The sequence below is a fragment of the Ochlerotatus camptorhynchus genome, unplaced genomic scaffold (genome assembly GCF_037179485.1).
Source record: "Ochlerotatus camptorhynchus isolate MF236.1 unplaced genomic scaffold, CSIRO-AGI_Acam_v1.1 ptg000312l, whole genome shotgun sequence".
NCBI lineage: Eukaryota > Metazoa > Arthropoda > Insecta > Diptera > Culicidae > Ochlerotatus > Ochlerotatus camptorhynchus.
The window spans coordinates 1,141,292-1,156,198 of NW_027040800.1; the positions used below are offsets into that span (position 1 = coordinate 1,141,292).

General features: G+C 42.7%; 1 protein-coding gene across 1 annotated transcript in view; it reads left to right on the forward strand.

Annotated features, from left to right (window-relative positions):
• The window catches only part of LOC135707432 (transcription factor mef2A), a 324,135-nt gene that overhangs the window by 253,751 nt on the left and 55,477 nt on the right, over positions 1-14,907 (forward strand). The window contains exon 3 of the mRNA XM_065229260.1: positions 6,316-6,403. Coding sequence (XP_065085332.1) covers positions 6,316-6,403 — 88 coding nt within the window. The remainder of the gene's footprint in view (positions 1-6,315; positions 6,404-14,907) is intronic.

Consider the following 14,907-nt stretch of genomic DNA (forward strand, 5'->3'; position numbering starts at 1 on the left):
GCAGGTTATTACACTACTCAATATCGAAGCATCCCAACATGCTTTTCTTCAGCAAGAAATCCCTCAACTATTGATTTGGTCTTAACTGATTCATGTCAACATTGTAGTCAATTGGTTACCCATGCTGACATTGGTTCTAATCACCTTCCAGTAGCTTTTGAAACATCTTAGGAAATAATGTCTTACCTCAATAGTTCTACTTTCAATTACGATAGAGCTGATTGGGAGCAATATCACACATTTCTGGAATATAACTTTGATCCAAATATTCCTTTGCAATGCACTTCAATCTCCGACAACTTATATTGTTGGTTCAGGGTCGTTTGGCCGAATAAAGTTAGGCCGAATACCTTTTGGCCGAATACCTTTTGGCTGAATACTGATTGGTTTGATTCGATGATTGGTTGACGATTGTCAAACGAATAAATAACTAGAACATCAAAACTCCAAAAAACTGCTCATGTTTGAAAGAAGGAATAATCTATTAAAACTGTTAAAATTATTTTTAGTTAAATTTTAGAACAAGCTGCATTTACTGTGCAAAAAATTATAAGAACATTAAAACTGAATATAACTGCTCATGTTAAAAAAGGTGGCTAAGAAAATACCAATTACATAACTAAATGCTTATCTTGAAAAGAATAATGAAACCATCGACAATATAAAATTTCAGTTTTATCTTCTTCTTCTTCTTATTCGCATTTCAAGCTTATTGCTTAGTGCATATTAGCTGTGCATTATCCACAGTTATTAATTGAGAGCTTTCGATGCCAATACGAGACTTGGTAAAAACACCGCTCGGTGCGGCTCGGTGGCAACCTACTCATGTATGCACAGCACTGGGTTTCTTCGATAAAGCACCCGGTGTCGGTGCAACATGTTGGCACGCCACCGAACCAAAAGAGAAACCCAAACGCGGTGCTACGGGCTTCGGCTCGCCACCGTGCCGCACGGAGCCAACGGAGCTCATGATTTCGTATCGTTCGTTGTTGGTGATGCGCTATACTCGGTCCCATTTGCGTTTTTGTCAAAACTGAGTTTTTCAATGGAAGTGGTAGCAAGTAGCTCATAGTTTAATTATACTCGATGAACTCAAGAAATTTGTTCTGAAATAGTTTAGAAAAATGGGCAAGTACAGGGGTTACTCAAAATAACTAGGATAGGCAAATTTTTGGTCAACTTTGGAGTGTTGTAACTTCGTCAAATATGATCCGATTTTTAATCTTCCGAGAGCATTTGACTTGAAAACTAATATTGTTCTACGGTGTAGCCACGAAAATAATCCTGGTCACCGGATACCGGAGATATTCCGGGTTTCCGGAGGGCTTGTCTAACTTGCTAATTTTTTGGTGAAATTTTATACATGATGCTGGTTAAGTATATATATTTTTAGTAAATACAACGAAAGAAGAACCACTTTTGAAGCAAATCATATGCCAAGAACTAAAATCGGCTCATATTCAACCGAGATATGGCCATTTCCCTGGAATCGGTTCTGGTGAAGGGTTCTGAATGCGGGCAGATCATTTAATCACTCAAAACATGCCGTGCGACAGCTCTTTCTTCATGGTTTCTCGTCAATAGACTTTCGATAAACTTTAAATGCATCATTGACCACATTGGCCACTCTCAGAACATCCAGTATGCCCCCGGGGGAACCTGGAGCAGGGGACAATTGCATTTTTACACCAAAACATGCCGTGCGACAGCTTTTTCTGCAAGCTTTTTCATGAATAGGCTTTTGATAGACTTTAAATGGATTTGTGACCACATTGGCCGCTCTTGGGACCTCCAGTATGCCCCCGGGGGACCCTAGAGCAGAGGACAATTGCATTTTTACACCAAAACATGCCGTGCGACAGTTCTTTCTTCATGGTTTTTCGTGAATAGGCATTCATTAAACTTCAAATGGATTAGTGACCACATTGGCAGCTCTCGGAATCATGGGATACCCCCGGGGGAATCTGTAGTAGGGGGCAATTGCGTTTTGACTCAAAAACATGCCGTGCGACAGCTCTTTCTTCATAGATTTTCATGAATATTCTTTCTTTAGACTTAAAGTGAATCATTTACCACATTCGCCGCTCTCAGAACCACTGGGATGCCCCGAGAGAACCTGTAGCAGGGGACAATTGCATTTTTACACCAAAACATGCCGTGCGACAGCTTTTTCTGCAAGCTTTTTCATGAATAGGCTTTTGATAGACTTTAAATGGATTTGTGACCACATTGGCCGCTCTTGGGACCTCCAGTATGCCCCCGGGGGACAATAAAGCAGAGGACAATTGCATTTTTACACCAAAACATGCCGTGCGACAGTTCTTTCTTCATGGTTTTTCATGAATAGGCATTCATTAAACTTCAAATGAATCATTGACCACATTGGCAGCTCTCGGAATCACGGGATAACCCCGGGGGAATCTGTAGTAGGGGGTAATTGCGTTTTGACTCAAAAACATGCCGTGCGACAGCTCTTTCTTCATAGATTTTCATGAATATTGTTTCTTTAGACTTAAAGTGAATCATTTACCACATTCGCCGCTCTCAGAACCACTGGGATGCCCCGAGAGAACCTGTAGCAGGGGACAATTTCGTTTTAACTCAAAAACGTGTCGTGCGACAGCTCTTTCTTCATGGATTTTCATGAATATTGTTTCTATAGACTTAAAGTGAATCATTTACCACATTGGCCGCTCTCGGGAAAGTTGACCAAAAATTTGCCTATCCTAGTTATTTTGAGTAACCCCTGTAGGTTTTCCCTTTACATAAGAATCCATGGTGCGAAGCAAACTTAAAACGCGTTCTTAATTGCGTCCGTCATTTCTCTCGACAGGAACAGGGTCCGTTCGGATACGGATGTGTTGGCTATTTTCGAAATGTTGAAAATTATGACTAACCGGGTGAAGCAAAATGTCTAGATCAACCATAGAAAAGGGCCCATCAGCATTTGTAAACAAATCGTTCTAAAGCCCTTTCCTAACACAGCAAAGGCCGCCTACGCAAACCAACACCATCACCATAAGGGAAAGTTTCCCCTACATGATATGGCACTGGTTTGCGTGGGTGGCCTTCGCTTAATGAGGAAAGGTCTTTAGAACGGTTTGTTTACAAATACTGAAGGGCCCTTTTCTATTGTTAATACAGAACTTCTTTGGTGCTCTGGTGCTAATTTTACCACTCATCATTCTCGTCTACGATTATGTTTGGTACATGTTGTGACGCGCTGCGTAAACTAAAGAAAGTTTTCTAAATAAGAGGCTGTTCATAAACTACGTAGACAGTTTAGAGGGGGGGGGAGGGTTTGGTAATTATCCACGGCCCATACAAATTTTAAAATTTGTGTATGGACAATTGTCTACGCAGGGGGAGGGGGGTCAAGAATCCCAAAAAACTGTCTACGTAGTTAATGAACAGCCCCTTTGAGATTTTTCATTTGAGCGACAGAGTACGGAACAGCCCGCCATGCTTCACGCACAGAATGACAGTTGTTTGTGGGGTTTTCCCATAGGAGTAAAGAGGTACAGTATCGCCGGAAAGGTCAATCAGAAAAGGAACGAAAATTAGCTACAGGTAGACTGCGATAATGGAAACAAAGAAGAAGAAGCACGGTATTCTGTCTGGCACCGGACACTGGCACGGAGCCGCACGGAGCGCACCGAATAACCATAGCACGGCACCAAGCCGAATAAAACGGTTCCGCGTTCAGGTTTCTTGTTCGTATCGGTGGCGAGCCGACAAGAGGTACCGAAACCGAGTGCGTGTTAGCTTTGAACAGGGAGCAACATTATTGCACGGCTCGCAGTGCCGTTGGTTGTTTTTCCAAGTCTGGTTAATACCAATGCATAAATTTGTATATTGTGTGGCAAGCACAACGATACTGTATGCTCAGGGAAGTCGAGAAAACTTCCAACCCGAAAAGATTCCCTCGACCGGACCGGGAATCGCATCCGCTGCATTCGGCTTGGTAATAACGTGCCCTTACTTACCTTTAAAGTCCGCGATCGCAACAATTTACTAAACTTTAGATCTGGAATTTTAAAATTACAGTGAAGCAAGAGTTTTGCAACGTTAAGGAATGGGAAAATGTCTTTAGTACCCAAATAATTGAACAAATGTTCCACTGTGTAACACTCAGATTTCCCATTCAGCACGTGTTTTTTTTTTTTTAGTTTGCGGAGCGTAGCAACGGGCTAGCGTCTTCTAGGAACTTCTAATAGAAGCAACTAAAAACAGTTTCTGTTAGAAGTTGTTTGAAAAATAAGCTAATAAAAGAAGCTTCTAAAAGAAATTTATGGAAAACACAGGCATATCAAGAAGATTATAGGGTTACACAGTTTATGGAACATTTCATCGATACTTTTTTATTTGACTTTATTATACTGTACCATCCGACAAAATCATGGTCAGTTAATCCGACTATCCATACTAAAAATCAAAACAAGCAGACAGCTCTGAAAACTAACAGCACATTGTATTCAAATCCGTGTTAATATTTTTCAATCCGGCATTTTCCGGATTAACGGGGTCCAAATTTTCGAGTCGTCGGTTTGTCGAGTGTCGAATAATCGGAGGGATAGTGTATTGAATTTCAGCTATGGATCGTTATTAGGGCTTTCATTTAGGAAGCTAGTGGAGTTCAAAATTGGAAAATCTCTTTTCAAGTATTCGGCCAAATAGCCGGACAAAATGTGAAGTTAAATTCGAATTATAATAGACGACGATCTTCAGCTCTTGATTCGTCTGAAAAATATCCGTAGGCGGCAAAATCAAAGAACACGCGATCCTGCCATGAAAGTGAACAAAGAAACAAACAAACTGAAAATGGATTCTCTGTCCTGAGGAACATAACTTTTGAAAATAATGTTTCGAAATAAGACCCAAGTTCCAAAAACATTTGGAAGCTAAACAACTTCCATGAACACTTCCGGATCATCCAGAGAACCGTGCTAGGACCGTTTTATCACAAAATATTAATTCCATTTTAAATACGCTTTGATCTCGTGATGCTGAACAGTATACAAAAAATTGCAAAGTTCTATATAATTTTTACAATGTGGACATTTTATCGGTCGTTTCAGATCCTCCGTTTGACCAGTAGAGGTTCTCTGAGAGCGTAAATTGTATCGTTACACTATATATACTTAGTACTATAAATTTAAGATGTAAAACTATGTCCATAGAAAGTGGGATTACCAATTTTACCGGGAACTCTAGTTCTACCTTGACAGGAAAAAGTCTCCGGCCAATAAGACTACCAGCAATCGATTCAGCAGAGTTTTTCCATTATGTATAAAATGTTGACTGAAACCGTTTGCCAGCCGAGATATTCAATTAAGTTGGGGTTTAGTCAATGTTTGCCCACTGTGAAGTGTCTTACAAGGGGGACGAAGGGGTGTAATAATAAATATGTGTATGACCCCCAACTATAAACTGGACCAGTTTGAGTTCCTTCGACAGTAAGTCAATTTCCATGTCAAAAAGGCCTGATCGTTGAATTCGAAAATACCATTTTGAAATATTGATGACATCCTCAAAGACTTTCTAAAGAGTTGTTTAAATTCCGGTAAACTAATCAATGACATGTAAATCAATCTTAAGGTCCTTATTATCTAATTTCATAAATTCAAACCATTCTCAATGGATTCATCTATCTACTACCACAACATTATATCGAATTCATATCCCCTCCAAAAGCTCTAACGATTTCCAAACTTCAATTACTCACTCCCATCTGCATAAGCTATATCCCCACCTACTTAATAACGAGTATCGAGTGGTAATCATTCACACGAGCACAGTTCCATTAAAATCATTTAGCAACCACATAAATCAAACAGCGATTAGCTTCACATTCTGATGCTGAGGTTAGCGAGCTACCCCACGGGTGAATGATGTTGGTATTATTGGGATTATTATTAAACAGGAAAACATACACTCTAACCCATCTTTCACAAATGCTTTGATCGTCCCACACACTCCCATAATACACACACACACACACAGTAGAGCATATGGTTCCGCAATAGACACGATACGGTAATACGAATTAACGTGATTTGATTTCATCCGAAACGAAACCTTGCTGAGTCTATATATCTATATCCGAAGAGCAAATAGGCTACAATAAATCACTATCCATCCCATTGGGTCCACGTGGCTTCACGGGAAATGGCAGTCTCGGTTTTCGTGAATCGAATTTCCGGATGCCATTACGTTTTACACGCAATTCATTAGGTACGAGGTGGGAGGCGATTTAAATTGTAACATTTTGTGAGTGCAGTAATTTCTCATCTGGTTCCCTTTTGCTTGTTACAGATGAGTCGCTGACCTGCAACGTATGTGACCGAGCATTTCACTGTCACCGGCAGTTGGCGTCCCACCAGCAGAAAAAGCGACATTTCGGGTAAGTGTGATATATATTCCATACGTGTGTGAGTGAAGTAGCTGAAATGGCAACAATGTTAAGGTTTATGAGAACAATGCATTAAGTTGGCGGGAATTTTTTATACAATGTAGGATTGAAGGAAGGATAGGAATTTCAATGTAATCTAGAATCCTTGTGCTGTAAAACTTCAGACAGGTGCGTCTTATCTATTCAACCAGTTGAACCATTTAGTTGGCACTAGTCGTCGCGAGCAAATACCTGATACCTTCTCAGCAGCACCACTTTCCCGTATTCACCGCGTACGTGCAGATAGTTTAATGAAAATTGTTCCTAAACTATTTCAATTTGAAGTGCAACTTCTCGCCACCCCCGCAAGGAGAGACCTGTCAAGAAAACGAACCTCAACTAACTGGATGCTTTTTTCTACAATGATGTCGACGACGACTACGTGATGCTCGGAAAAGCTATTCATAGTTCCATCCCTAACAGCAACTGAAGCAGCTGTGGATGATACCGGATCAAGAAAGCAATCTCGTCGCCGCGTGAATATATGTAGAGCATAGAGCAAACGTCGTTCCCCTTAAATCTACATCGAGTACAAGGTTGGACGAATTAAGCTTTCTACAGGTACAATTTGGTACCGGTACGCAGATATTTATAATACCTCCCTTCCTCCCTAACTTCATTTAACGTGTCGACACTGTCTGTGTGGTCGTCGTCGTCGCGAAATGCGCGGTGAGTAGGTAAAGTTTTACGGGGAGTGTTCCTCGAGAGCTTTTCTCATGTCACGGATGTCAAGTGTTTTTTTTTTTCGAAAACGTTTTAGATTCGGTATGCTAATGAAAACTTTACGACAACATTTAACTTTTTGGATAAAAATCACCACCTCTTCGCACCGTTCCGCGAGGAAACTTTTATCGTAAAGATAAATTAATTCAGTGGAAAATCGTGCTGACATGTCGAGTGCGTGCCCTCTAAAGCAAAGATTATCAATTCCAGTTTACCGAACAGTTTACAGCTGAGCAAAGATATGAAGAGGACCGACTTAATTCCATACCTTACCTTCATGTGGTGCCATTAATGCTATTAATGCTGAATTATGCTATGTCATGGATTTTTTCCCTTGATTTGTTTTCCGTCGATCTTGTTTTCCTTGCTGAGTACCAATGCTACCGACGCCAGGGAGGCAGCTTCCATACCTGAACCTTATCTATCGACCCATCAACTTCCCTTCCGCAGGAAGACGTGATCAGAGATGTTATGCCTCAGAATATCCCGGCGGTGCCGACTGGGATTGAACCCAGGCCTGCTGGGGTGAGAGAGCCGCTGCTATGCCATGATGGCATGTGAGATGTATGTTTTTTTACTAACACATTTATTACTGCTCCAAAGCGAAATCAGACAGAAGACCATCACGTGCACCAAGATGATCTGTCTAAACTTCTTTTTCGAATTGTTCCAGTCACACTTTATGGACGGACTGGTAGCATAAATACGTTCGGATCTCGGGATTTAATAAGAAGAAGCGCTATTGTTTTTTTTTACGTAGAAGTACGTATTTGTCGGCTATACTGGGGTGCAAATCAAAAAATATCTATGGTGAAATAGTGTTAGGTTTTGAACGATTATAACTTTGTCGTTTATAGATGAAATTAAAATCCAAATACGCCAATCGATAGGATATTACTTTATGGATCTGCTGAAATAAATACCTAGTTTGAAAATTTCCAAAAAAAAACTTTTGAAAAATGTGCAAATGATAATTTGCTCAATGTTTTCTGAAATAAACGTTTTCCCCAAACCCAGTCATCATAATCGAGTATCATTTGGATGCACATCGTTCTGTTTGAACCTAAAAATATATAAAACTGCGCTGCTGTCGTGCCTCTGCTCATTACCGCTTCGAATGGCGTGACATTGCAAGCAGGGGCAAGTTAGCGGTTAATGTGGTGTTTACATCTATGCGGATTTGCTAGCGCTAGTGTAAGCACTGTGTTTGCGAGCAACACGAAACACAACGGATGCAGTCAGCCAGACTGACTGAGTTTAGGTACTCCACGGTGCTACCAATCGGTTGAGTGTGGTGACTAGTGGTAGTGCACCGATTCGCCGCTGTCACTCACTAGTACGTACGAACTCCATGGAGAAGGAGAGAGTTTCTCGTCGAAGAGTGTGGGAAATAGAATATAAGATCAAGTTGTAAACATTGTAGGTTGTAGAATTAGAAATCAGTCCAAAATAGCAATCATCGCGATCGGTCGACTGGGGGCGAACCCCGTACGGAACAATAATTTGTCTAGTTATAAGTAATATATGTAGTGTAATTAAATAAAATCAAATAGTGTAAATGCATTGTGTTCTTGTGGACGGTTTTGTGTTCTATTCTGCATGCGAGAAGAAAGGTCTTTGGATGACGGCAGGATAAGGATCGGAGAGATCAAATTAGGAAGGAAAAGGTACGTTCACCTGGCAGTCGAAATCATCATCAAGCGGTCGGGACGGTCCCCGACACACTGTGTAAAAAGTAGGCAGCATAATGTAAGCAGGGCATCATAGTCTACCAGCATGTTAGTACACTAGGGCTCGCAAATAAGCACAGATGTAAACACCCCTAAAGGTGGATCACGGCATGATCACCTAGACAACCCGCGATGGGGTCCAAGGGGACTGGCTTCAACTAGATCGAAAATCGGAAATTATTTAAACAAAACATGCCTTCCTTGCGGAACCCCTGCTGGGATGAAGAACGTGTTTGAAAGGCAGCCATTCAACGATACCTTAAACGACCTTTGCTGAAGGTAGTTACGGGTGATTTTAACAAGATGCAAAGGAAAGTTGAAGTTACAAGTTGTATACAAGCCCATTGTGCCAGACATTGTCAAACGCTTTCTCAACGTCAAACAATGTTTATTTTTTTTATTTTTTTATGGACTTGGATACAGCCTTGTTACTTCGGATGTTATTCATCATACTAGCAGTACTAGCTGATGATTTGTGGAGTGCCCCTTCCTGAACCCGAACTTTTCCGATAGGAGAATGTTGTGCTCCTCGACAAACTTGAGCAAACGATTGAGAATAAGTTTCTCGAACAATTTGCTCAGCGCTGAAAGGAGGCTGATTGGTTTATAGCTTGAAGCTAGCGTTGGGTCCTTCCCGGGTTTGCGGATAGGTATGATTTTCGCTGTCTTCCAGATAATTGGAAAATAGTACAGTTCCAAGCATCTGTTGAAGACAGCACCCAGCAGAGAGTGAACCTTCATGCTGAGATTTTTCAACACTAGGTTGAATATTCCGTCAAATCCGGGGGCCTCCATATTTTTGGTGCATTTCAGCGCTGAGCAAATCTGTTCCACTGCGATTCTATCCTCCGGAGGGATGGCACAAGAGAAGGCATCTAGGTTTTGAACCCATTGTGCAACCTGATCATCGAGCGGACTTTGGATAGTCAAGCCAAGCAAATGCGATGAAGCGACATGCTTGCCGATCGCATTTGCTTTATCCTGTGGGGTGATTAAAAGCCGATCGTCATCATTTTCGACTCTGAGAGGTGGAACTGGTTTGGGATGAGTTTGAGGACCTTGGCTACCTTCCAGAATGGTCTGGAGCGGTCGTCCAGATTCTGGAAAACACGCCCGAAACTTTCCTTTCGAACTAGGCCCAGTTTACACGATAATAGTCCTTGCGCAAGCTTGAAGCAGGGGCCACGTTGCAGCCCAGTTCAGCCACCACCGGTTGGTGGTCGGAGCTGAGTTCGTTCAAGGCTACCGGCTTGAACAAGCCGATATTTGTCAGAAACAGGTCTAGCGTCGATGGGTTGCCCGCCGGTGAGATAAATGTTGGCTCATCCGAAAACCAAACGGAGTACAGCTCATGCTGTGAGTGGTCGAACAGCAGACGACCGTTCTGGTTCTGCGGGTAGTTCCGCCAGGCCTCATGGCGAGCTTTTAGATCTCCTCCTACTACGAAGCGGGAACCGTTACGGGAGATGGTAGACAGGTCCTTCTTGAATTTAGCCGGTAATCCACTGCTGGCGGCACACTGTCGAGGGCAGTAGACGGCGATGAGCTGGACGTAACCAGTCGACGACTCCACCTCCACACCAAGGGCCTCGATGATGGAGGTGCGGATTTGGGACAGAGTGTGGTATTTTATTCCTTTCTTGACGACAACCGCAACATACCCCCCCCCCCCCCATCCCCTGGATCTGGTGCGATCAAGCCGAATAATGTTGTGGTCAGGCAACCAGAAGCTGTCGCCGGACTTTAGATGGGTTTCGGTTAGATCCTGTACTTGCAGAGGAAGTCGGCAAGCTCAATCTCTTTTGCTTTTACAGAACAAGCGTTCCAGGTAGCGATGGTAAGCGGTTTAGACACCATATTGGATGATGAACTTACCGAGCACTTGGATCTGTTTGGGCTTATTGCGGCACTTACATAGAGCAACGGTCATGATGATAAAAATCTCAATCAGTCCATCTGCTGAGAACAGATCGGGATTATTTGTTTGAGCTGTTGGTTGCCTCCAGAATCCATGGGGATGGAGATCTTTGTCCAGCAGAAGATCCAGACGTTTCTTGAGGGTGCGCGGATCGCACCCTTGGATTCGCTTGTCCATGAAGAGGCGGAAAATCATCTGTCCTGAAAGCCGGGGCCTTATCCTTCCTTCGTGCTGGTTGATTGTTGGTGGATGCTTGATTTCGGATGCGCTTGAAATCCTCGCGTTTAGGGCACTACTTGTTGGATCCTTGGTGAGCACCACCACAGTTGGCACATTTGGACGCCAAAGCTTCATCCGCAGCACATTCAGAGGTGGCATGGTCTTGAGCGCAATTTCCGCAGCGTGGCTTAATGTTTGTTAGGGGCCTCATAGCCTAGTCAGTAAAGGCACGGTATTACCAAGCCGGAGGCGGCGGGTTCGATTCCCGGTCCGGTCGAGGGAATCTTTCGGGTTGGAAATTTTCTCGACTTCCCTGGGCATAGAGTATCATTGTGCTTGCCACACAATATACAAATTCATGCATTGGTATTGGCATCGAAAGCTCTCAATTAATAACTGTGGAAGTGCATTTAGAACACTAAGTTGAGAGCACGCAATAAGCTAATATGCGCTAAGCAATAAGCTTGAAATGCGGACAAGTTGCAGTTGCGGGTACGTGTCCGAAGCTCAGACACCGCTGGCACTGAGTCACATCGCGATTGCTGCCACGGTATGGCTCCCAGCGAACGATGATGGAATTGATGGACCGGATGGCGATGTGCGTTGAGCGTCACCGTTCCCTTCTGGAAGTGTACCAAGAAAAGGCTATCCGGATACGCCTTCACATTCTCGTCTCTTCTTGTTATTCGATACACGGCACTTGGGGCCAGCTTGTACCGGTCCCTGATTTCATGTTCGATAAACTTCGGTCGAAATTTGGTAGTCCCCTGATGACGACCTTGAACGGTTTTTCACCGGGGATGTCGTGGGTGAAGAATTCCACCTTGGAAGTCCTCAGGTGGGCGATGACCAAGTCATACTCAGCTTTGGTACGGAGCACCACCTTGCTGCTGACTCTGCCCAATTTGAATTCGGCTCTGACCCTCAGCGACGCCAGATCCGTGATGAGCTCGTTGAGATGGGCATTTTTCACTACCAGCGGAGGTAGCTTCACTCTTGCCGCGCTCATATTGGCAGAATTTTCCTAATCGGCAGCGTCACCGAAATCTCCGTTTGTCACAGAGGCATCGTCTCGACCAATCGTGCCATCGGACTGGCCTCGATTCTTCTTCCTCTTCTTGCTGCGTTTTTCCAACACAGCCGGCTGGATATTCCCATCCATGGGGAGAACAAAAGAGCAAAACTTGTTCGAGGTAGGCACACCGGAGCTTCCTTCACCGGGGTTCTGGACCTTCGCCGGGCTTCGCGACCGATGTTTCCCCATTTCGGGGCACACACTCACGCACAACAAAAGATACTTTCTGCCCCGCCCAATTCATAAAAAAAACGGCAGGAAATCCTGTCAGGGGCGGAGCTTAGAAAGTATTTTTTGAGCAGAATATGTAAAACAAGATGGACTTCGAATGTTAATCTAATTGCATATAAGAGGTACCAGACATGTTTTACAGTCAGTTGGATGCGAAGGATCGTCAAGCAGACGGTTCTCCGGAAACGACCCAAGACCGCTGCAGAGAGAGTTCGGTGTTATCAAGCCTTCGGTTTGTTTACAATCTCCTACGCGCGCATCAACATGATTTTCTGTATACTTTCCTAGTCACAACTTTCTTAAACTGAGCATAGAGGAAATAGATCAATTCTCATGTTAGCGGAAGTGAATAAACACTGAAATTATTTCTAATGTAGCAGTTTGCAGTAGCACATAATGCCTCTCAAAAATAATTACAGTGAATATTCATTTTCGCTAAGAGATACAGCTAATAGTACGGTGTACCTTAACTATGATGCTTACTATCAAAACATTGAACACGTGGAGAACCTGTATACAAGATTTGCTCTGACTTTGAAATTCAAGAACTGATTCGCCCTAATTTCAATTAATGTTGTACTAAACACCTACTTATTGGAAACCAGACGTTTGATTTAATAAATAATAAAAGTCATCGTATTCTATTTTCCATCATTCTACGAACACGCTGTAAACTACATAATGATGATGCATGATAATTTTATGTTAGGGTTGTCCTCCAAATTGGAGAACAAAGAGGTGCTTAAGCCTCGTATGATCGTTATACCAACCGGTATAACAACTTGACTAGCCTATTGGTCCTAAGCAAATCGATCAACGTACCCCATTCTAGTCGATATTCTAGTACTACACTATGTTTGTTTTGATTCGCCATAAAGGTTGAAAGATAAAATGAGGGGTTCGTGGATTTTCCTATGTTTCGAGGGGTGCATCGATTAGCTTGGGACCGAAGAAAGTACCAGAGCTAAGCCAAAAAGTTGAGCACGTTTATTCGGGACCTTCTGGTCTTAGAGTTACCTCTATGGTTATACCAACAATCAATTCGAAACTAACGATTTTAAATTGGCTCACTACTTGACTAGCCTATTCGTCCCAAGCAAATCGTTTAACGAACCCTATTCTAGTCAAGATTCTAGTACTACACAATGTTTGTTTTGATTCACTATGAAAGTTTGACAGATAAAATGAGGGGTTATTGGATTTTCCTATGTTTCGAGGGGTGAATCGATTAGCTTGGGACCGAAGATAGTACCAGAGCTGAGCCAAAAAGTTGAACACGTTTATTCGGGACCTTCTGGTCTTAGAGTTACCTTTATGGTTATACTCCTTCCTCCCCTACCTCACTGACATATGAACCAACATTTTGTTCAATATTGAAAGTACCGTCTTCTGATTCTTTTGATAACTGCTTGTTGCGTTATAATAAAATAAAACCTTCCATCTTCTTTGCTACAGAGACCTAATATAAAACTAATGATTGAGCTACTGAAAAAAAATTAACGTATTTTTTGGCAATTGTTTTATCTCACAACATGCATGGCGTCTTTTTGAACTATACTGGGGTGTTAATCCAATATGTATAACGGCTTGTTTAGGACCCCACATTTAAATTTTAATAATTTATTACTTTCCACAAAAATACTTGAACCAACATTACACCATAACCGAAACATTGTAATACTTGAAAAATTTAAGATAAAGTATAGTAGTCAAAAATGCATGACATACATCAAATTTGCGTAATTCTGCGTCATACTGCGGTTGTGTCTAGAAAACAACCCTTTATTTTTTTTTCCTTGATTTGCTGAGCACCAATGCTACCGACGTCAGGAAAGCAGCTTCCACACCTGGACCCGGGGACCAACGGCTTCACTTCCCTTCCGAAGGAAGGCTTGATCAGAGATGTTATGCCTCAGAACATCCCAGCGACGCCGACTGGGATTGAACCCAGGCCTGCTGGGGTGAGAAGCAATCACGTTTACCACTACACCACCGGCGCTGCTTGGCGCTATTGGTTAAACGATGTGGGAACCATCCAATAGCTAGACCTACCGGTGCAAACACTGCCAATCATTGTAATGAAGCATCACTATCCCCACCTCCGAGGAATTCCTATCGAAGGCTATCGTGATGCTGTCCCTCGGTTGTTGATTGGTATCGATAATCTAAAACTGGCCCTGCTTCTGAAGACACGTGAAGGAGAAGAAGGAAATCCAGTTGCCGTAAAAACTCGTCTTGGATGGTGCGTCTATGGTGGTCATAGAAACAACAGATCTCCATCGGTGAGTTTTCATATCTGCGAATGTAGCGAAGATGTGGCTATGGACCAAATGGTCAAGAGATATTTTTCAATCGAGGACGTTGGCGTTCGTCCAATGAACGAATGTGTGTCGAAGGAAGATCAACGGTCGTTGAAAATATTGGAGGAAACAACAGTTGGCAGTCGATACGAGTCAGGGCTCTTATGGAGGTTCGATCAATTTGATTTTCCATACAACTATCCAATGGCAATCAAAAGGCTGCACTGTCTGCAGCGTAGAATGGAAAAGGTTCCAGCCTT